A 23,996-nucleotide genomic window follows, 5' to 3' on the forward strand; every position below is an offset into this window, starting at 1 on the left:
ACAAACGTAATAGCGTACCTACCCGATGTATTCGCTTCTGCAGTCTGCACAGCACTCAGTGTGGCCATTGCGGACTTGCATGAGGTCTTGAAGTTTGATTGAATCCAGACAGCGAAAATGACAGGCTAGAAAAAACGCGAAACACGCCTTCCGCCCAGCTAAAAAGCCCAAGTTTCGCTTTCGCGCCGGGTCGCATCTCCCGGCGTGGCAGCCCAGGCCTGCTACTTCGCGGCGCTTGGGATAGATGGCGCGACCGGCGCTCATCAATATGGCGGCGCCCTTTGAATTCACGGTGTTCTGGTCACGACCTACTGGAACTCCAGACCTGCACAGATATCCGGCTTCTATGGGAGCAGCTTGCGCCCACTTTCGTTCAACCGACTGCCGTAGGTGGCGCTTTTATAACCTGTTCGTCTGCTACGCGGTGGGCGGTTGTGCGGCGTTGTAAGTAGTACGGCAGCTGTTGTGTTGCGACGAACTGCTTCTCTAGTTGACGATTTTTGCTAACACAGTGACAGAGATGTCACAAGGCTTTGATCGGTCACTTGGCTCCAAAAGTTGACTCCCCGAACCTAAAAAAATGTCGGAGCATGTAGTCCGCTGCTCTCTAAAATAGCGTCAAATAGCCGCCCCCACTGCCTTTTTCAAGGAAATTATTATAAATCGCATTGTGTATAGAGTTCGCAACGTACCCAACAGTTTCATTGTACACGTTGTAAAATTCGCGTCTGCGCTCTTTAGAAACTTGAAGCCACCGTAATGCTCGACGACAGAACGATTACCACTCATTTTAACTCTTAAAAGTTGTCCGTGAATGCGTCACGAGTTCAAAAAGTGAATTACGCACACAGCTGCACTGCGTGCGTATCTTCAGCACCACCGTTATGTTGCCGCGTACTACGCGGAAAAGCTAGCTTTACAGTTTGAAAAGAGTTCCGTGACATGATTTTTAAGGCCTGCACTGCAGCACGTACGTTTTAAAGCACTGGGATCGCTTAATTTTTTGCAAGCTTTCTACTGAGCTAGACATCCAACGATATTAAAAACAAGATATGCTCACCTTCCCTTGAAACAGAATCGATCAGACTATTGCACATATCGGGTGGAGGACTTACTAGTGAATACTTTTACTATACTTTTACCAGATCATCTTCCTTTCACTACGGCACACAGTAGTAAATCCTAATGTCATCTACGACATTAGGCTGTCTGTAATCAACTAAAGAAAGCTAGATTATTCTATGAATCTTTTTAAACAATTTTTCCAGTCTCTTAAGGAGGCTAGGAAAGGGAAATTTATGCCGTTGATCTAGCATTGCAGCGGCCACCTATGCTCGTTGTTTACATTTCTTGCACCGCTCATCCTCTTCTAGTTTCACTATTCAAACGCAAAGCATTCGCAAAGTTGTCTTCTTTTGTATATTTGTGAATTTATTCATTTACCGCCAAAACAAGCGCTTTGTGCCTGCCGAAATGGCAAGACAAGCGCTGAACAGATCGCAGAAGCAGACGACAGCGAACAGGTTATGACTAGCGCCACTCTGCTCGTACGTTCTTTCCCTAGCGGCAAAAGGGGCGAACTAGACCAGGCGTGCTGGAGGAGGGAGATCTGTGCAGGTCTGTAGTTCAGTAGGTCGTGGTTCTGGTGTATAGACGACACGAGACGGTCATTTGCGGAATCGCCAGTTCACGGGATTGGCCAGTCGTTTCAGCGGGTGCAAGAGAGAAAATCTGGGGGCGTTTGCGCCTTAAATTTCTCCCTTTACCTAGGTACCACGGAGGAGCAGTTTTTTGCTCGTTCTGTCCCTAGGCGTGCCTTGGCTTGGCGGCATTTTGCCATGTGTCGGCTGGCGATCCGTGCGTCGTGTACAAGTTTTCCTCGTGCGTCTCCTTGGGTGTTGCTGGCACAGTGCACTGGCGCGAACGATTGTTGTCGTTTGGTCAGTGGTCTCCCGTGAAGGCGAGTATGATATGGCGTTGCCCTGTCACTACCAGTGTCACACGTATACTTCTGATCGCGATCGGCACCGATCCGGATCGAAATTCTCGACTGTGATTGGGTCTCTCGCTCATTTTGTCCAAAGGAGGCAATCACGACCGCGAAATTCGATCAGGATCGGGCGTGATCGCGATCAGCGGTGAGCCAGAACACAAGATACACACACAGCGCACACTGTCAACAATTTCATTGCGAAAGCATTGCGACCTTTGAAGATTAGAGCATGGCACTAGTCACTTGATAGATATAGCATATATTACATATATAGCAAAATATATAGCATCTTTACAGTTTGCCCTGTGTGCGCGTTTTCGTTCCTTGCTTGTGCCTCTGTCACACTGGTATCTTACCGTCCTCGCGAATTTTTCCATGCGTCGAACGCTTCGAGAGGGCTCAGTTGCGCGTTATTCAATTGCCATAATTTAAACTTTAAAATACTACTAACTTGTAGCGTGGGGTCCTTTTTTTTCACGTTTCTGTGTCTTCGTCCGCTTCCGCTGCTGCCTTAGTATGTCAAACGGCAAACTTCTGACTGCTGTTGCAGAAGTCTTGGCGTCACAAGTTGGCGGCTGGACGTAATAATATTTATTTTAAGTCCAGCACGCTTAGGCCTCCGCCACTCCAATCTACGGACTATCCTGCTTCCAGCTTTGATCTCCCCACTACCCCTTGGGTGCCCTGGGGATCCTGCGCCGCCTGCTTTATTATAACCTCAGGTCCTCTCCTGAGGCCTCCGGTTGCATGTGCCCTCCTGGAGCAGTGCTTGTAAAAAATCCAATCTATCGTCGCGACTTAAAAAGCGACCTGCGACTTATACAACACCAGTCAGAACCTTGCCTGTCGAACCAAGTCATTCTCACCTAATTATTTAAATGATTAAGCGACTTCTGTAGGTGTCGGTCAATGTCATATTAGGCGACTGGTGAATTTGTTCTCTTTACTGGACGGATCCTGCATCTCGGCATGTATTTTGTAGCTGTGTATTCGTATAGATGTAGGAGCTCGGTGGGAGATCTATCAGTGCAGGCAGCATGTGCTAACACCATGTGGCAGATACTGCTTGATGATTTCTAGTATATCATACCCGCGCGCAGCTATCGTGTGCGCCACAGCCCTTATAAGTTATTTGGCTCAGCCATAAGTTCCAGCTTTGCTCCGACACCACTTAAGTGCTGGTTTCCCATGTCTGTCTGTCCACCCAGTTCTTTAAGCTGACAATGGCCGCTGTCATATTAATTTTCATTTTTCGTTGCCAGGATCGTGATCCCCAACTTCACATTGCATTAGTACAAATAATAAGAAAACTTTGACCACTATTGTCACCACTTTGATTAAAGTTCAGGTCCTTGCAATAATGTGCATTTCACTGTTCAGTGAAAAAGCGCTGAACAGACTTGAGTGCCCGACTATAGACATCCCACACCTATGTTCTCTCTCTCTCTCTCTTTCACTCCCCATTCCCCTCCCCACATGTAGGGTAGCAAACTGGACTCAGTCTGGTTAACCTCCCTGCCTTTCCGTCTTCCCTTCTCTCTCTCTCTCACTGTTCAGCTACCCCAGCACTAGCTATTAAGCACTTTTGCTCCATTCTATATCTATCATGAAAAACTAGCATCAACATACATAATTACGGACACTATGATTCAATTATGCACTCAGCATCTCTGTAAACTTGCAACATTCACCCTCTCACGCATAAAGCGCACTCTCAAGGGCCATCATAAAACAATATCTATACATTTCTTTTCTTGGTAGTTCTTTGAAAGTATATTTTTTTCACTAGAAGGTTGGTAACAATGAGCACCTCACAGTCATGGGCTACCAGTTTGGTGCAATGTCCCACTCATTATAAAAATCTTATACTAGATGGATCGTCATTTGAAGAAAACCAATTCTTTAACAAATGGTCCATTCTGCGTTATGGTTCTACCTACCTGTTTTCTACAAGCAATGCATTCACATATCTAAGAACTGTATATAATGATAGTGATGAAGCAGTGCATCTGAAATAACCTTTGACATCATCACAGGAACTTGGAAACAGGTACCACATAGTGATAACTTCGATAATCATTAATCATGTCTTATACATGGCTGGACATGTTTTCGTTCGCTTCTGGCCTTCCTTGGGTCACATGATATTTTCTGTACCTCACAATGAGACCTTGAAGCATAGGCATCTAAGGCTTTCACCTTAAAATGGAAGGATGCAAAATTGATTGCTTCAGTGTTGCTTCCCCTGAAAATGAACTACTTGTACTTTGTTTAATTTATTCACTTGAGAAATGCACATATAATACCATCCATGTTAACATAGCAGCATAGGCGGAGACTATGTGGGGGGCTCAGGGGCCCGAGCCCCCTCCGGAGATTTCCCGGGGGAGGGGGGGGCTGAGCCCCCCACCCTAGGCGAAGCCGAAGCCTCCCTCCCCCTTACCCCCCCCCCCCCCCCACACACCTAAAGTGCCAATACCAGTGCTTTGTCACCCACATCATTTGAGGTTTCTTTTCACTTTCCTCGACTTTTTCCCTTGAAATTTTACTGAGGCTAATAGCTTACTGCATCCTTGTTGGCGCAGACTTGAACGGCTTTTAATTAATATTTTCGATTATTTCTGCAAAAAAGAATGTTAAATTATGCGGTTTTATTTGCCGAAACCACGATCTCATTGTGAGGCACCGCATAGTGGGGGACTCCGGAAACTTGGACCACGGGGGGCTCTTTAACATGTACCTAAATCTAAGTACATTGGTGTTTTCACATTTCGCCCCCATCGAAATGCGGCCGTCGTGGCCGGGATTAGATGTGGCGATATCGAGCTTAGCAGCCATATTATCTCGAGCTTAACACGAGATAACATGGCTGTTAAGCTCGAGATCTAGCGATCTCGAGCTTAACCCCATAGCCACAAAGCAACCACGGCGGGTCACTTTATTTCTTCAAATCCTGACAATAGGGCGACACGGCCATCAGAAGCACTCGCGGTGGCTGCCTTATCCATACTTTCTCACTTCAACATTATTTTAAATTTCCACTGTAAACACCATGCACATATGCAATATATTTAAATATACACACAGGACAAAGTTTATAATATTTTTGAAAGAGATGGAGGCAGCCAATCAAGAATTATTTATAACGGTATGGATAGCCTATGTCTAGAGAATGAATATGTTGTTGTATGCTCACGACGCTTCAAATTGTTTTGCGTGCTTTTTTGATCATGAATGAAACCTATAAACTTCACTGACCCCGTCAGCAGACTCTTTTATCAACGGCGTATGAAATGCACGTGAATGTTGTGTGTCTCGGTGTTGCTTCTTTTTACAGTAAGTAATGTCAACGACTCATGAAAAAAAGAACATTTCTAATAACTTACAACATTTATTACGGATGGTAACATCATCACTTACATGCAAACGTAAATATATACAGAGTGTCCCAATTAATTATAATGCACCAAGATTTAAAAAGAGAGCAATGCGTTACTCGAAGAAAACCTAGCGAATATTGTTTACAGTACATTGCAGTAGCTGCTAGTAATTTTTTCGTTACAGATTTAATTTGATCATTTAATTAATTATCTAAGTCGACATGTACTATCCTAATTATCAAATTATAAATGAGGCATCTAAAGGCACAGCCAAGGGACATCTAACTGCGATATTTTCAGCGACGTACTAATTGCGTACTAATTTTTTATGATAGATAAATAAACCCTGTGAAATATGGAGAATACCACATGACTGTGCTCCCACTTGCATCATAAAGCAGCGCCCTCGAACATGCTCCCTCTGAGTAGTCCAGGATGCAATAAAGGAAATAAAGAAAAACATTGTGATCGACCTAATGCCTCATCTGCCGCATCCCTGCTGAAGTAACACGTCTCGTTTGGTGTTACCTGGAAAAAAGTTGTGATAGCTGTTGTTTTAGCGTAGATAAAGTGCACGGATTTTTTATTTTTTTGCTACAGAACCTGTCACCACAAAAGTGAATTGACGTCAGTGCAAAGATTTAAAGGTACGTTTTGTTCCATCCCATTTGCCATGTGTTTCTCTAATGAGCACCCAGTAAGCATGATCCTCGCCTTGCCATCTGCAAATGGCAACAAGAGGAAGACTGCAAATATGTATATCACTAATGGAAGTGTGGCGGTAGACCAAATGCATCGACTATCATCAGAAGTTGTGAAAACCTGAGACAAACCGGCAGCTTCAACAAACCGGCTGAGGACTCCACGTTTGAGTCCTAGCCTACGCAGGGATGTTCTAGCATTTATGGCCTCAAATCCTCATGCTAGCATGCGGAACGTGGCCGCCCAGGTACCAATTTCCAAGTCAGTTTGGAGAATTCTAAATGACAGCCTTTCACCCGTCCCACCTTAACCAGCAACAATGCTTGGAAGATAGGGACCCGTAGAATCGTTTAAATTTCTCGCAAAAGCCCATGAGTCATCATACCTTTTGAGCAACATCATGTGCACAGATGAAGCCAATTTTCGCCGAAACGCCTAGGTACATTTGCATAATGCGCACTAGTGGAGGGACTCCAATGCACGCTGTGTGAAGTGCAATAGGCACCAGTACCAGTAGTTGCCCAAATTGTGATTCAGAATTTATGCTGGTGCTATAATCGGTCCCATCTTCTTTGATCACATACTCACTGGACAGTGTTACATCAACAAAATCCTTGAAGGAGTGGTGGATGAGTTTCTCTGTGAAGTCCCGCTGTCACCTCTTCCACTTCTGTGGTATCAGCAAGATAGGGCACCCGCACACAGCAGCAGCCAAGCACGAAACTGGCTGGATGCGACTTTCAGTGCGCGATAGATTGGAAGGCACAGGCCTGTGAATTGGCCCGCTAGGTCATGTGACCTCTCTCCACTCGATTTCTTTCTTTGGGGTTATTTATGTGAATGATCTTGCTTACGTAATTGAGATAGAGTCAGATTAGTTCAAGGCAAGGATAACGGATGTCTGCCGTAGAACTCCGGCGTCGGTCATCAAGAAAGCCACTGAAGATGTTTCATATTTAAAACAGCACCAAAAAACACGGACAAGGAAGGACACAGAACGAGCGCTGACTGCCGACAACACCTTTATTGAAGTGTGCACAAATATATACAATTCGCAATGGGCATAAAGAGAGTAAAAGAAGAAAGGGAAGGCGAGTCATTGTCGTTCAACTCCTGCTGCGCATGCGTCAATAACATTAAACTTGAGCAAGGTTAGTGACATGTTAGTCGCACATTCAGCCACACAAACTATAAACAAAAATACTAGTGACCTATTTCACTAAGTGCCCGTTAATTCATAGAATAAGGGTTCTCTCTTCTTTGACATGTCCAGCCTGCTCAATTGTTAGCGGCGGTGTGGTGTACAATCTTTACAACGAAGGGACCAGTATTACGAACGATTTTGGAGGTCCCAGGCACTTTCTTATGTCTTTGACTGTACATGTCAATGCCCATGTATCTGTAACCCTGAAGGTCCAAGCCAAGTAGGTACACTTGCTAAGTTTCTGTTACTGAGTAAGATGCATGCTAATCCCATTTTTTTTAAGACTTGCATGCCAAAGAATCAGCAATAAGTGCAACATTTTTGCTCAAAGTATAGATCAGAAGACACTTCTTGAAGCAAACCAGCTTGGTGCCTTTGTACAAATGCTGCTTAGTCACTAAAAGTCGTACCATAACATGTTTGAGCAAAATCGATTAGAACATTGATGCTTTAATGCAGTGCTGCTGTCGTGCTTAACACCGCACTGTAAGTCAATTAGAACACAGTATTTTTTCATTCCAGTTACAGTGGAATCTTGCTAATCCCAGTGGTTCTGAGGCACCACAATGCATTATTGCTGTAAAAATTTTGCAAAGCCTTTGCCAGTAGGCATTGAGCTGTCATGCTCATTTCAATATGCCTTTGTCTTCTTCACAACCTTGTGTTATACTGTGAGATGTGGATCCTTCAAATATTACAGGAACTTGCATGGCTTGTGTACAGGATACAACATTTCTTGGGAGTGTTCTCAGCCTAGGTTGTGAAAGACTGCTTTAAACTCATGGGGACAACTGAGAGTGACAAGAGGCATTATTTTGTTGAGGTAAGCAATCCTTAAGCTAAACCAAGAGGTAGTATGCATGATTGGAACTGAACTTTCATATTGAGTGAGCAATCCTCTAGCAGCACTGGCACGATGCTTAGATCTCTGTGCTTCATGCAGTTCTTTTTCTTTGCCTTGTTGTTGCCACAGTGTTTCACTTTCCTGCATTCTTGTCATTGACTCTTGCTAAGCTTGTGCAATTTTTCCTCCATGCAAGCATGGACTGATTTATCTTCTGTTTGGGAAACAGTCATAGTTTGTCCAGTGACCCACTGGGCTATGTGAATAATGTACACAATGATACCATTTCAGACTTTTCAATCATCATGATGTCGATGGCACTGTCTACAAAAATCACCACTGGATTGCCCCTCTTCAGCGGGCAAGGCAGCAGCAGCACCAATAGGTGTGGTACCATGATAATGCTTACTGCATATGTTCTGACCATCCCTTCATTGCTTCATAGCTTCATTGCCCACATAGTCGGTGCCTTAATTTTATTCCTACATATGCCCAGGCGGTGTCCCAATCCTGTAGCCCTCTGGTGAGTGGGGATATTGAGATGAACCATCGCCATATTAGACCAACTAAATGTACACAGGATAAAAATTGTAATCTTTGTCCCCCACTTGATTAATGGCTAATGTCATGACTATTGTAGGGTTGATAGCTCAGATATGTTGAAATAATTTTTGCTCTTCAAAATGAGAAAACACATGACATTGCTGAACTGTGGCTGTTCGTCAACTCTTGATATTAAACAATAAAAAATCTTACCGCCCTCAAATAGTTTGTGCGCGGTTTACAAGCTGGAACATACATTCAACAAACTTTCTCCTCAAGACTTAATAACCGCTTCTCAGAATTACAATATTGAAAATTGTTCATGGCAGAACAGCTCTTTTTGCATCATTTTGTGGAGTCTTGATAACAGCAATCCCTTGCTATTGAAAGTTGTAACATTCTTTTCATTAACAGTGAAGTTCGAATTCTTTCAAGTCCTTTTAAATAAAAAAAAAATATAGGAGGCTTGGGACATATTGTGATATAGGGCCTATGCAGGCATTTTTAAACTACTGGAATAACAAGTTAACATTCACGAATGCTTGTACTGAGAAAAAGGTACTGAGTTCGATTTATCTAAGCAGTGGTTCATACACACCTCTAACACCACCCCAGGAGGAGCCAAACACTGCCAAACTTTTTCCAATATACCCCCCCCTCTCCCCCTCCTTACTTTCTCCCGCACGCAAGAGGTATTTGCCAAATGCCAGTTAGGTCAGAAGAGACAAAATAGAAAGGTGTCTTTTTGCACCTCTTGTTCATCGAGCAATGTTTAAGAAAAAATGAGGACATACAAGGCACTGTTTCCAAGTAAATTTTTTATCCAAGAAAACCAATATACAGTAAACTACCACTTGAACGTCACTTGAACAAATTATTCAGCTGTACGAACTTTTTTATATCCCCCATCGAAACGCCATTCAACCCAATGCAAATGCCTTTCAGTTTAACAAAATTCAGTACAGTGGCATTTCACTTCTGTGAACATATTCTGCTACATCATCATCATCATCATAATTTTTATTTTCACCACTGGATACAAGGTGAAAAAGGGAGAGCCGGAAAAAAAGCCGAATTCTCTTCGGCTTGACAAAGTTCCGGTCTCCCAGACAGGCACGGAAGCAGCTGGTGTAGCAATACAATTACGGATAAAGTGTGGATATAAGAGTTTTTAAGCGCAAATACATATAGAAATTTTCATGTTATTACATGGAAACTAGTTGTAATACAGTTGTGTCAAATGACTCCCAGTATACAATTATAATCTGTTATCTTGCATATTATTATTTAACACAGGCTCAGTTGCATATATCATAGTGGACTTGGAAGCACCAAACGAGCGCGGATGCTGATCAAATTTTTTCTGATCGCACAGATCGTGCTGTCGAGGACCGGATTCGTCGACGCAGGGTCTGAGCATGCGCTGCATCAGGCCTATCTACTGCTACCTCTGGCTGTCTGCCCTGCTGGCTTCATCGGACGAAACAAGTCGCAGGAAGCTGTACCACGTGCACTGCACTGGGACCACCTGACCAGCACGGTGACGTCGACAGAGACACCATGGCACCCGGATAAAAGCAGCAGCCTTTTCGACGTTACCTTCAGTGGACTTGGAAGCACTGAACGAGTACGGATGCTGATCGAATTTTTTCTGATCGCACAGGTTAGTGACCAGCATTTAGTCTCTTCAACTAGAGACAATGACGTAACGTTAATGGTGCTCCAAAGTCCACAATGCTGTGTTGCTATTTTGCAAGATTGTTTTAATGTTGTCTGCTTAATGTTACTAACATTCGGAGACGTTGAACAAAATCCAGGTCCTGACTCTGATTCAGATGAATGTTCGCAGCGGGAACTAATGAAACGCATTCTAAGAGAACAAAAGGAAACGAACAAAACACTGAAACAACTGTCTACAAATATCAAGCACGTGGAGACAATAGTTGCAGATTTGCAAGAAAGAATGACAGTTATTGAGAATGAAAGGGGATTATGGAAAGAATGCGAAGACAAGATAGTACACTGCGAGGAATCTTGTAAATCTACCATGACGCAAGTAGAATTTCTGGCATCGAAGGTCGATGATCTAGAAAATAGAAGTAGGCGGAATAACCTAGTAATTTATGGATTAAGAGAGAGCTCTGCTGAAGATGTTAAAACACTTGAAGAAGAAGTGCGAGACGGTATATTTAGGAAGATCCTAGGAATAGAAGTTAACTCAATAGAACGACTTCACAAAATTGGTACAAAGCAAAGCCAAAGGACACGCCCCATTATTATCAGGCTATTCAACTTCGCTGAGAAAAACAAAATATTATCCAGCTGCTTCTAGCTGAAAAACACCCAGATTTCAATATCCGAAGATTTCTCAAAGAAAGTACGCAACACACTTGCTAAATTATGGCATTCTACAGTAAGTGACAAGGCGAAAGGGGCAAAGGTATCTCTGGCATTTGATAAACTAAAAATAAATGGCAAAACCTTCATATGGAATGAGTGTGAGGACAGAAGAATTGAACTATCTAAACCGATAACTTCTGCACATGCTGGCTCAGCAGCTCGCGATTGCACGTGACAACAATGTACGAAATGTATCAGAGTGTTATCACTGAATGCACGCAGCGTAGTCAATAACTTCAGCCTACCTGAAAGCATAGTTGCAGCCCATCACCCACACGTTATAGTCATCACGGAAACCTGGCTTCACGAAAGCGTCCAGGATTCCGAAGTGTTTCCGCCTTATCGGCCCATACGAAAAGACAGAGAATCGCGGGGGGGAGGTGTTGCTGTCGCAATTAAATCTAACATAAAATTCACAGTTTTAAACAGCATACCTGACCATGAAAGCGTATGGTGTAAACTTACATTTAATGGAAAAAGCATATTTCTAGGTGGCCTATATCGACCTCCGAATGCGCCCCCCGTATGCCTAGACATTATGCACAATTACATTGCACAACACACTAATTCACGTTCCAATATTATCATCACAGGTGATTTCAATTTACCAGGAATCAACTGGTCTAATCTTTCGCACAACAGCTGTGACGCAAAAAGTGCTGAATCTCTGTTGTTCATGTCATTTACCTTTTCTTTAGACCAGCTAGTTTCCGAACCAACTAGAATAGCTGGTCCGTCATGTTCTGTGCTTAATCTGATGTTCGTAAGTAGTCTATTTCAAAATAACACATTAAACGTTGAAAATAGCATTTCGGACCATAAAATGATTGTATTCTCCTGTCCAATTTTAGGAAACCGTGAACGCGTTAAGCCATCGATTGCTGTTATCAGGGATTACTCAAGAGCGGATGACAATGCTATCTCAGAATATTTAAACGCCTGCTTTCTGCAGTTTTCATTACTTCATGACGTAAATTAATTATGGTTATGTTTTTAGCGTATTGTGCACTTTTGTGAAGAAAACTACATTCCCTCCAGAAAGAAACGAGTGAACAGAGAACATCCTTGGGTATCGCGCGAAGTAATACATTTAAAACGAAAAATTAAGAGGAAGCGCAGAAAGAAAACCACACGTGACCTTCAAGATCTCATACGCTTACTACAATATAAGATCCATATGGCCAAGGAGCGTTTTTTCACTGTTACTCTGCCTTCTTACCTGACGAATAAACCACAAAAATTCTGGCGCTACCTATCGAGGGAGCGGCACACCGTATCGCAGATTACTGTTTCGAACGAGACAGTTGTTCAACCTGACGTCATAGCAAGCAAATTTAATGAATTTTTTCAATCTGTATTTAACAGAACTACCTTTAACGGTCCCTCTCCACAGTATCAGTTCGAGAATCCAATGCCTGAAATAGATATTGACCAACAAGGAATTTTTTTACTCTTACAAAAACTGGATGTAAAGAATCCCTGTGGCTCTGATCTTATATCAAATGCTTTTTTGCAAGAACATGCAGTTTGGACGTCAAAATACTTACACGTAATTTACAGGCAATCTTTGGAAACTTCAGTGATACCTGATGACTGGCGAAGGGCCAAAGTAATACCTGTGCACAAATCTGGCTCTAAACTCGACGTAACTATAGACCTGTTTCATTAACATGTACATCCAGTAAATTGTTCGAACATATTATTTATAAGGCCATAATATTGCACTTAGAGAATAATAACCTACAATACAGCCGGCAACATGGATTCTGTTCAAGTCTAAGTACTATTACTCAGCTGAGTTAACCCATCATGTAGCTACATCAATAAATAACAGAAGCCAAATAGATGCCATTTTCTTAGATATTTCAAAGGCCTTTGATGTTATTCCTCATCCAGATCTTATTACTAAACTAATTGCCATTGGTGTACACGAGAAAACAGTATCGTGGATCAAGAACTATCTCGAAAACCGAAAGCAATGCGTAGCTGTGAATGATATTACATCTGATTACATCAACGTTTTTTTTCTGGTGTTCCACAACGCTCGGTTCTTGCGCCCCTCCTATTTCTGATCTACATCAATGATATTCGTTCATGCGCTCAGCCGCCTATTCAAATGCGCCTATTCGCCGATTAACGCGTAGTGTACACAACAGTGAATACTGTAGCACGGCTGAATCTGCAGTCGTCACGGCGCACCAGTAATCCCGTGATATGTTACCTCACGTAGGCTTCACTATATATGTAACTTGCGCAACCGCAATAAAGTTGTTGCTCGCCCAACTGCTGGCCTGGCTACATGGTAGCAGCGGTGGCAGCGAAACCCAGCCAATATGTCGATGGCGTCCACGCTACTACCGCCCCCGAAGGCTATGGATCCGTCGCACGACCCTTGGATTGCCTGGAAAACTTGGAAAAGTGAGTTTCTGCTGTTTTCCATTGTTACGCAATTGAACAAGCAGCCAAAAGACGTTCAAGCAGCCACGTTGCTAGTTACCATAGGCGAAGAGGCTAGGAAGTCGTACAGTACCTTCAAGTTCGATGAAGCGGAAGACAGGAATGACGTTGAAGTTCTGATTAAGAAATTTGAGGATCATTACAAGCCTGCAACGAACTTAACATTCCAAGAATTCCGTTTCGGTTCAAGGAACCAAAAAGAAGGCGAGATGTTTAACGAGTGGCTAACAGAACTGCGTGTGTTAGCGAAGAACTGTGAATTTGGGGCCGCACCAGTGATCCCGTGATCTGTTACGTCACATAGGCTTCACTATATATGTAACTTGCGCAACCGCAATAAAGTTGTTGTTCGCCCAGCTGCTGGCCTGGCTACAAATACCAGAGAGGATCAGGTAAAACTAAATGATTCGTTAGCTGCTGTACAAAATTGGTGCAACATTTGTGGTGTGACGAAGAAGATCGGCAGGCTGAAAAGTCCCGTTGCCATCGCATGGCACGTACCCAGTTCGTTCGCTGGCTGCGCCCTACCTGCTGGTGCTGAGTTTGTCGCTGCTGCTCTACGAGCCGAATAAACCCCCTTTACAATTGGTGGAGGTGCTGGGTACGTGTCACGCGATGGCAACGGGGCTTTTCAGCCTGCCGATCTTCTTCGTCACAATCACCTACTCACGTCTCCGCCAATCTTGCGGCATTTTGATCCCAGCGCACCTACAGAACTTCACACTGACGCCAGTGGTGTCGGCCTTGGTGCCGTGCTCGCACAACGCAAGAACACTAATGCCGAATACGTAGTCACCTATGCCAGTCGTGCCCTCACGAAACCTGAGGCCAATTACTCAGTAACAGAAAAAGAGTGCCTGGCTATCGTATGGGCTCTTCAAAAATTTCGTCCATATGTCTACGGTCGATGCTTTGATGTGGTGACGGATTATCACGCTCTTAGCTGGTTGTCCAACCTAAAAGACCCGTCGGGCCGCCTCGCTTGGTGGGCCCTCCGAATCCAGGAATATGATATCCGTGTCGTTTATCGCTCTTGACGCAAACACGCTGGCGCCAATGCCCTCTCGCACTTTCCAGTGACTTCAGACAGCAGCACTTCTACCGACAGACATGACATCTCACCACTTGACATCCTGGACATGGCATCGGAGCAACAAAACGACCCATGGATCGTCATGGTGTTCGACTTTTTGTCAAATCCTCCGGCAACTTCGGCACCTCGAGCGCTACGCCGACAGGTGCAGCATTTCACAATCCAGGATGGACTTTTATACCGCCGTAACTACCACAATGAGGGCTGCAAATGGCTTTTAGTAGTGCCTCGCCACCTACGACAAGAGTTCTGCTCCGCTTTTCATTCTGACCCACAGTGTGGTCACGGCGGAGTGTCAAAACTTGCACATGGCTTTGCCTACAATATTATTAGCGAGGGATGTACACCTTCGTCCACAAATATTTACGCTCCTGCATTGCCTGCCAGCAATGCCAATGTGTCCCGCATCTCTCCACCACATCTCTCCAACCACTTCCCTGCCCAGCTCAGCCATTTGACCGTGTCGGCATTGATATCTATGGGCCTCTTCCATCTACTGGCGCGGGCAACCGATGGATTGTTGTCGCCGTAGATCATTTGACACGGTATGCTGAAACCGCCGCCTTGCCTGCCGCATCAGCAAAAAACATCGCCTCGTTCATTATAAACAACTTCGTTCTCCGCCATGGCACACCATGTGAACTGTTGAGCGATCGGGGCTGCGTATTCCTCTCAGATGTCCTGCAGTCACTCTTATCTGAATGCCAAATTATTCACCACACTACTACTGCTTATCATCCACAGACCAATGGCTTAACAGAACGATTCAACAGAACTCTTGGTGACATGCTATCAATTTATGTTGCATCTGACCACTCCAACTGGGACCTTGTACTTCCGTTCGTCACTTACGCATATAACACTGCCTCTCAAGCCACCACCGGATTCTCACCATTTTTTCTGCTTTACGGCCGGCCGCCATCCCTCCAGCACCATTGATACAGTTCTCCCGTACCGGCTGGACCCTGCTGAATGCTCACCTGTTTCTACGGTTGCTCAGCACGCCGAGAAACGCCACCAACTGGCCCGTTCGTTGACGTCTGCTCAACAGTGCCGCCAAAAAGAATGCCATGACCTCAATCCTCCCCCTCACCCCTTCCCCGTCGACTCACTCGTGTGGCTTTGGGTCCCGCCTGTTGCTGCTCCTGGCTTTTCGTCCAAGCTCCTCCCGAAGTACCACGGGCCCTACCGCGTAGTTGCACAAACATCACCAATGAACTACGTGGTCGAACCCGTATCGCCATCTTCCGATCTGCGTCGTCGGGGGCGAGAGACTGTGCACATTGACCGGCTGAAGCAGTATTACGATCCGCCCACCTCTTCCTAGGTTGCCAGGATGGCTACTCTTCAATTCCGGGGGGGATTGTGACGAAGAAGATCGGCAGGCTGAAAAGCCCCGTTGCCACCGCGTGGCACGTACCCAGTTCGTTCACTGGCTGCGCCCTACCTGCTGGTGCTGAGTTTGTCGCTGCTGCTCTACGAGCCGAATAGACCCCCCTTACAGGGGGATGAAACTGAATGCATCAAAAACTACCAGTATCTCCTTCACTCACAAGAAAAATGCGCTTCAGTTTACATACACAATAAACAATATATCACTAAGAAAATACGAGGAGGTCACATATCTCGGGGTCACTCCTACAATGAAATTAGATTGGGAAACTCATATAAATATTATGTATGACAAGGCCCTAGGTAAACTACATTTCTTGAGAAGAAAAGTTAGAAACACACCTCCTAGTGTTAAATGCACACAGAACCCTCATTAGACCCTCTTTAGAGTATGCTGACATTATTTGGGCCCCACACCAGAAGTATTTAACCGAGAAACTAGAACGCATAAAGAACTTAGCATTGAGATTTATATATTCAAAATATTCACGTCAAACGAGCATTACAAACCTGCGCGTCAAGGCTAACGTTCAATCACTGGCTCAACATAGAATGATTTCCAGATTAAAATTTCTATGCTTACTTTGTCACGGCTCCTATTGAGTACCACAAGTAACATACATTCAAGCGCCATTCAGACTTTCTGCCTGAACCAACCATAATAAATCAATACGACACCATCCCAGCCATAATAACACTCGCAAGTACTCTTTATTCCCACACGCCATTTCCCATTGGAACATACTACCCTCTAGAGCTGTAAATTGCCCATCTGCCAACGCAATTATTGACAGTATTGAGAATCTGGAATTCGAATGGTGATATTACCTGTATTTCATATGCAGCCTCTGTAGATGCATTCTTATGGTAAACGCTGTTTCGCCTGCTTCCCGGACGGCTCATTTAAACAGTGTATATATTTATTGAGTATGTTCATTTTTGTGTGTGCTAATACTCTTTGTTTTGGATACACTAGTTTAAGTTTATTCTTTTTTTTGTACTGTATTCCATGTTGTAACCACTCCTGCATGGGCCCGACGATGGCCTGCAGTATTGTAAAATAAATAAATAAATAAATAAGAATGCAAAAACAATATATGTATACATATATACACATATATACATACACACACATACATATATAGATATAACAAATTTCACAGAAGTTTACAATAAACACAAGTTACCATCAGGAAACATTCTTTTTTTTTAGAAATTATTTTACATACTTGCAAATATATATGTGCATCTATGTTAAAAAACATAAAAAAAGAAAAATCTGCATATAGGCTGCTGCTTTCGCGACAGACATCTCGGCAACGTAGCCCAGGGCGTCGTCACATCCTTGAATTTTAACAAACGTGAAGACGCCCTTTGCAGCATCCAGTTTACGACACGAAACCCTGCCACGTGGTTCGGGCACAATCACTGCAGTGGAAACCTGGATTCTAGGAGTAGTAGTTACTAGTGTGAACGTATAAACAAAATGAGAATATATGACAAGTTCTACGGAACTGTTGGAGCAGTTGACAATACACATCTATAAGAACAAATCCAATATTTTAGTTATGTTTAGAGATAACACATCAACATGTTGGTTAAAATAGTTAAGTAGGGAAGGTAGTGTATGTTTAAGGCATTGGCAGCCATATTTAGTATGTGAAAAAGGGATCTGCCATGGTGCCTGCTGACGATATGAATATGCACTTCTATTTTGTTGTAGAGTTGCCGGGGCTAGGAATGAATCGAGTTTTCCCGGCATAGCATTTCTATAGCTTAGTAATGTTTTGAATTTATATATGTCACGGGCTCTGATTATTCTGTTTTGTTGGAAAAGCTCTTGCGTATGCTCGAAAAAACAAACGTTCGCTATCGCCCGAATTGCTTTCTCATGAAGTATTTCCAGCATTTAAATATTTTGCGCTGTAGTGATACCCTATATAAGTGAACAGTAACTGAGGTGTGGATGGAGAAGAGCATGATAAATGAGACGCTTAACTTGAAAAGGTAATGCACTTCAATTGCAATTTAACACACCAACAACTTTTCATACCTTTGAGCAAATATGACTAACGTGTTCATTCCAGGACATATGCTCTGTGAGTATTATGCCTAGGGTTTTTATGGATGACGTAATGTTAATTTTATACAGACCGCACACAATATTATCTGACAATGTAGTAAAACTTCCCAGAGCGTGAAAAACAACGCATTTTGTTTTGGTTTCATTGAGGATGAGGCCGTTTGCCTTAGACCATGCTCGAAGTCCATAACAAACGGAGCTTGCTATAGGTGTTATTTCTTTTAAATCTTTACCTGTAAAGAAAACAGAGCAATCATCTGCATACGGACAAATTTACACATATCGCTCACTTGTACAATATCACTAATGTAATACAGGAAAAGTATCAGGCCAAGAATGCTACCTTGGGGCACACCCGCTGTCAAAGATTTTATCTGCGATCTGTTCTCATTAATTTCAACAAACTGACGTCGGCTTTCTAAATAAGATCAGATAAGTTCAAGTGTTATTCCTCGGAAGCCATATGTTTCCAGCTTTATCAGCAGCAATTTCTGGTTGACCCTATCAAAGGCTTTGCTGAAGTCTAAGTATAACCCTAAAGTCAGAAAATTTTTTTCAGTGTTCTCTAGAATAAGCTTCTTCTGTATACTTAAAGCAGTTTCCGTAGACCGCTTTTTCTTAAACCCGTGTTGACAGTCGGTTAGCAGGCTATGTTTTTGCGAAAAATTATCGATATGAAAGTTAAAAAATTTTTTCGAGTCCCTTTGATAGCACAGGAAGTATAGATACTGGCCGATAATTGCCCATATTATTTTTGTCACCTCCTTTGTGAACTATTACTCTCGCTACCTGCATATTACGCAGGAAAACTCCGGTTGACAGGAAAATATTAAAAATGTACATTACTGCAGTTGCAAGTAAGTCTACGACGTACTTAATTGGCCTAATTTCTAAATCATCGACGTATCGACTATGGCTATTCTTCAAGGATGGAAATGTTGTAATCATCTCAGGGATGCTAGTAGGCTTTAGGAATAAAGATTCTCTTAATGAAGCGGCATGCATTGTATCTTGAATGTCGTGATCTATGCATCCTACTTTAACAAAAAAATTGTTAAAATGGTCTGCAAGTTCTGTACCACCTACAAAAGTGCAATCAATGTTCAACGTATCCGTTTGTGTATCGACTGACTTCCGATTTAGTGCTTCGTTTATTTTCTTCCATACTTTGACACTTCTGCTATTACCTCCATGGAGTTGTTAGTTGAGTTTTCTTCTCTATTAGTTGCAGGTGTGCCTAATACAGTGTTTTCACTTTAACCTCCTTATTTGCCTTTCTTCACTCTTATTTCCACTCGAAAATTTTGAACTTTGAGTGCCTATAACCTATATTAGGAAGTAGCCGCTAGCAACACTTGGGGAAGCAGTGTTCTTTTTTATTTTAAGCATGAATGACATTGTCATTTACTGAATTTTGTGTGTAGTGCACAAAGCATCACATGGCAATAATTTCTTTGTTAAAAGAACTATAAAAGACAGACTGGCAAAGATTACTGCATATTTCATTTGGGATAAGTAAGTTGAAAACCTTGTATTGTTTTAGAATGCTTTTCTTCCCAATTAGATGTTTTACAGGAAAACATTTTGCAGCAGAAAATATGTTCCTGTGTCGTTCTTCCAAAAGACATAGTGAAACTTGTGATCCCACTTAGTGTCTGCAAAACTGAATGAATTGGTTTTATGTGTAAGATTAAATTGCCCAAATTATACGGAATTTTTAATGTTAATTATTAAGCTCAAGGATGTAATTAATGCTTTGAAACATTCGTTCTATGCTTCCATATATGTAAATGTAAGCTTTCACACAGTGAACACACTAAATTAGAAATATGCCTGCTATCCATGCTTTTTGCGCGTTGAAGGAACTTGCATGCTTTTGCATGTTTAGGAAATTGCCTTTCATTCTGTTTATACGGCATAATTTTCTCACCTATACTAGTAGCTACAGTGTACTGAGGTTGAGTGCCAAGGCAAGGAACCCAGAAGTTTTATGGGAATAACTACCCAAAATTACTGTCGATGGATCTGGCAGTGGGGGCGGTTCAGGAAGTGCACTGAAACTTGGAAATTAATGTTCAGTGTGACCTGCAGCATTCTGGAGTGAGGGTCTGCACTGGAAGGAAACTATGAAATATGTTAGCAACTAGTCAAACATTGTTTTAACTCCAATGAGTGCTTTTAATGGTGCACAATGGGAAAGGACAACCAGTGACATCGATGCGAGCCTTCCAACTCTAAAGTTTGCTCTATGCATTCCTCTGTGTCGTTTCATCAATGGCAACAGGGCAGGCGCGTACGCTGTAATTTTTTTCGAGGGGGGGGGGACAACCTTAGGTCTCCTTCCTATGCAAATTAGGGGAAGGGTACCTTTATTATACAAATATGAATAATGCCCACCATTCACCATAAAGACACATAAGGCCTGTGAGATGCACCTCTCCTTTACGTGGCAAACAAGGAACCACATCAAATGGACTCACGCTGGAAAGGACTGCAGGAAGAACTCTATTAAGAACAAGTAAACAAGTGAAAATGTAAATTAAAGATTTCTATAGTAGAATACATAGCAACCATGGCACGTGAACCGCGCGGGGTTGTGTTGCTTAGCCAGCCAATCACAAAAGCAAACAAAATCATCGTCATGTGGCCTTTTCAACAATGCATCCTACTTGATAGATCCGGAGAGTCTGCTGTTCTTGAAGAGCCTTTTCATCGGCGGAAGCAGTGAGGTGTGCAACAGGCATGGACAAAGTGTATGGAGTCTGAGCATTTCACTCTTCAAAAGTCTGCGGTACAGTTCATTTCACTGCTGAACCCGTTTTACTCATGAAACTTCACTGCCAACTGCACTGAAACTTGAAAACAAATAGTTGCAGCAAAGCAAGCATTTTATAATTTTCAGTTCGAAAAGAATTCGACTTTCGCCATTATACTTTAATAAGCGAGGGAAAATGTATAAAATTTTGCGCTAATAATTTTATTTTTGTGGTCACCGCCTTATTTGCCTAACAGGAAAAGTTTGAAGTATGAATTATTTGCAGCCTCGCAGAGGAACAGTGGCTGGCGGTTATGAGGCCGTGGGCGAGGCTTCGCTGCATACTTAAGTTGCATCCGACTATAGTTTCGTTTTTTGAATTACCTCTAGAAGAATGATAGAGAAATATATATTTGCGGAACATATTTGCGGAACAATCACATTTTTTTTTATCCCTCGTATACTGCTCTACTAAGTGCCAAACTGACTCTTATTGTTATTTGGGAAGTTGTGTAACGATGCGTGGCCACCAGTCCCGTGCAACAGGATAGACTGCAGGACGCTGTGGTTCTGGACATGCTGCACCCACTGTGAAAGGTTAGAAAAAAGCCCACATAAGCACAGCAGAGAAGTGGCAACATTAGGCGGTTTGACTGATAACTGTACAAGCGTCATTCAAGACACACGGAATTGTTCCTCACTTCTGGCGGCGTTTACACTAACGAACGGCACACGCGTTATCAGCATGATAGCATTGCCTGTTACTTTCCTGTCGGGAATGATAACGCGCATGCCGTTCGTTACTGGAAAGTACCGGGCTCGCCGCGTTAAAGAAAGGAAATGCGGACAAGCAGATGACGATTATCGTTGTGTGGCAAGAGGGTGTAATTATGCTTAAGAGTGTATGCTAGCCACCATACCCTTAATATAAACATATCTTCTCTGTAAAAAAAAAAAAAAGATTAACACAGCGATTTTTGTCTGGCGACAAAAAAAAAAGAAGAAGAAAGTTGCTTCCAAAGGTTGTGCGCATCTATTAGCGGCGAGAATTAGGAGTGGCGCCCTCTCGCGAGTGACGTCACGGCCAAGACGCCGCTCGCTCCGGCTCGCTCGGCTGCCGCGCGCGCTCGTTCCCTTCGTGTATGCTTGAGGTATGGGTGGCTTGAGCCGTACGTATTGAAGAATACGTCGGCTTCTTTCAGCTGCCATACCTTAACCACAGTTTCCTCTTCAAAGGCGTGTGAGTCGAGAAACTTTGCGGCTTGGATATCGCAAGCTAAGTAGCGTTAAAGGGGTCTACTAGGTTTTGCAACGCATATATGCGCCGTGTCTATCGGTAGATTTTGACTAAAAAAAGAATATCTGCAAATTCAACGCACGAAGTTGTGTATGATGCTTCGCTAAACACTTAACATTCATTTAGTATTTAGCTATGAGATAAGAAAAATTTGGTAATTGGCGTCAACATGTTATCCGATGTTAGAAAGACACTGCCCAGCGAAGCTGTCATCACGATTCCTATTACTCTGGTGTGTTGTTCTATTCAAATATAGCCATTCATTGTTGCGTAAAAAATTAGGCGCGCATTTCTTATGAAAAAGTTTGCTGCTACTTTCATCCCCCTCTGAAACAGGCCTCCAAAAAACGAATTGCTCATGGCTGCTAACACGACGGCGGGTCATGTAGAGTATTTACATAGTTAATTCACAAACACCATAGTAGCAATCACCTGAGAGAAAAGTTTCGTTGTTAAGATCGAGAGCCACTCAATTGAAAGTGATGAAATGTTTCATAGTGGCCCTCAGTAGCCTTTATCGACAATATGGCACACCCCTGATCACGTAACGGTAGCAATCGACTGTCCGTATGGTGAGGCACGCTATGTTCGCGAAACCCATCAGTTCACTACAACTTCGAATTAAAACCATAAAGCATTTTTTTACAGCGCCAACTGGAATGGCTAAAGTATTCTCGAGCTACTACACCGCAGCTTAGATTGCCTACAAAAGGAAAATTCAAGCACCTTCTGTCTCACAATGTCTCGATCCAGCGTTATTTTTTTATACAAACGGATAACAATTCGCTTCGTCGGTACATAAATTAAGGCTAAATTAAGTTTGCTCCAATCCAATCGCAAACATTCATAAAGAAAGCACCACAAGCCTTGCATATACTTTCACTTGATTTCTGACCCTCCACCGGGGGAATTTCGATATCTTGAATATGTCCCATGCTACTAGTCATTGACGCTTCGACGTCTTTCTGGCTGCAGCTATGCGGTCCAGCAGGCATGCTTCACTAAAAAAATTGGGCCGAGCAGCCTGTGTCTGTTCGCCAAACAGATTCGTCATGTATATTCCTCAAGCAACAAGCACCCGTAAATTTCTCAAGTGAGTTTGATTTGATTTATTAATTTCCATTTACACACACACATGTACAGCGGAGTGGTAAATGGAGGTGGATGAGGGAAAAAAGCCGCACAGACGTGGCTTGAGGTAACCTCACCCCCTTAGGTACGATATGGCTGCATGGGGTAACACATCAAGCGCCATATAAATTACATTTATTTAGTGGCCATAAAACATTGCAGTTATACAATATATGAAAGAACAGTAAAATATTTCCACAATAACAATGCAAAACACACTGCGGCATTGAAATAAATAAATGATATACACTAGGTAACATAGACAAAAAAAGAGGAACATAACATACATTATTAATCATTAGCAAACGCGCTCTAAAGAGGCGAGTTGAACGTGTAGCACGGAAAAGGGAATATATATTGGTACATTCCTATTAGTACTCTGTAAATAGCTGTAAGCCTTCATTAACTTTACTTCAAGTTTCCGCCGCTTAAAAAAAATAAACATGTGAAGAACCGCCTAATGTTGACAAGCAGGTAAAGAAGCAAGTGAGGCGTGTAGAATCTAAGCTCCAGTATTAGTTAAGTCCCCGTGCTACTGCCGAGCGTTTCTGTGAGGAAATGCAAAAATTCGATATTATACTATGAACTACTCGTCGTGAGCAAACCTGTTTTAGCGGAATAAAATCAACGTGACTGCTGTAGAAGTCATATATAGCCAGCTTTGTGACATACTTGTTGCACCGCGGCAGGTATGGTATCATAACTGGATTCCTATAGGCTAT

At 42.9% G+C, this 23,996-nt stretch overlaps 1 protein-coding gene across 12 annotated transcripts in view; it reads left to right on the forward strand.

Annotated features, from left to right (window-relative positions):
• The first annotated feature begins 1,710 nt into the window (after positions 1 to 1,710).
• Positions 1,711 to 23,996, forward strand: part of LOC139046739 (uncharacterized) — a 49,391-nt gene continuing 27,105 nt past the window's right edge. Inside the window, exons 1-5 of one of the 12 annotated variants that reach the window (XR_011510756.1) lie at positions 1,711 to 1,960; positions 5,974 to 6,020; positions 7,980 to 8,102; positions 8,415 to 8,508; positions 10,042 to 10,329. Coding sequence is in view for 4 of the 12 variants with exons in the window: in XM_070530534.1 (XP_070386635.1) it covers positions 8,061 to 8,102 (42 nt within the window). In the remaining 8 variants the exon portion in view is untranslated. The other 11 variants (XR_011510753.1, XR_011510754.1, XM_070530536.1 and 8 more) reach the window with 11 other exon arrangements.

The sequence above is a fragment of the Dermacentor albipictus genome, unplaced genomic scaffold (genome assembly GCF_038994185.2).
Source record: "Dermacentor albipictus isolate Rhodes 1998 colony unplaced genomic scaffold, USDA_Dalb.pri_finalv2 scaffold_186, whole genome shotgun sequence".
Classification (NCBI taxonomy): domain Eukaryota; kingdom Metazoa; phylum Arthropoda; class Arachnida; order Ixodida; family Ixodidae; genus Dermacentor; species Dermacentor albipictus.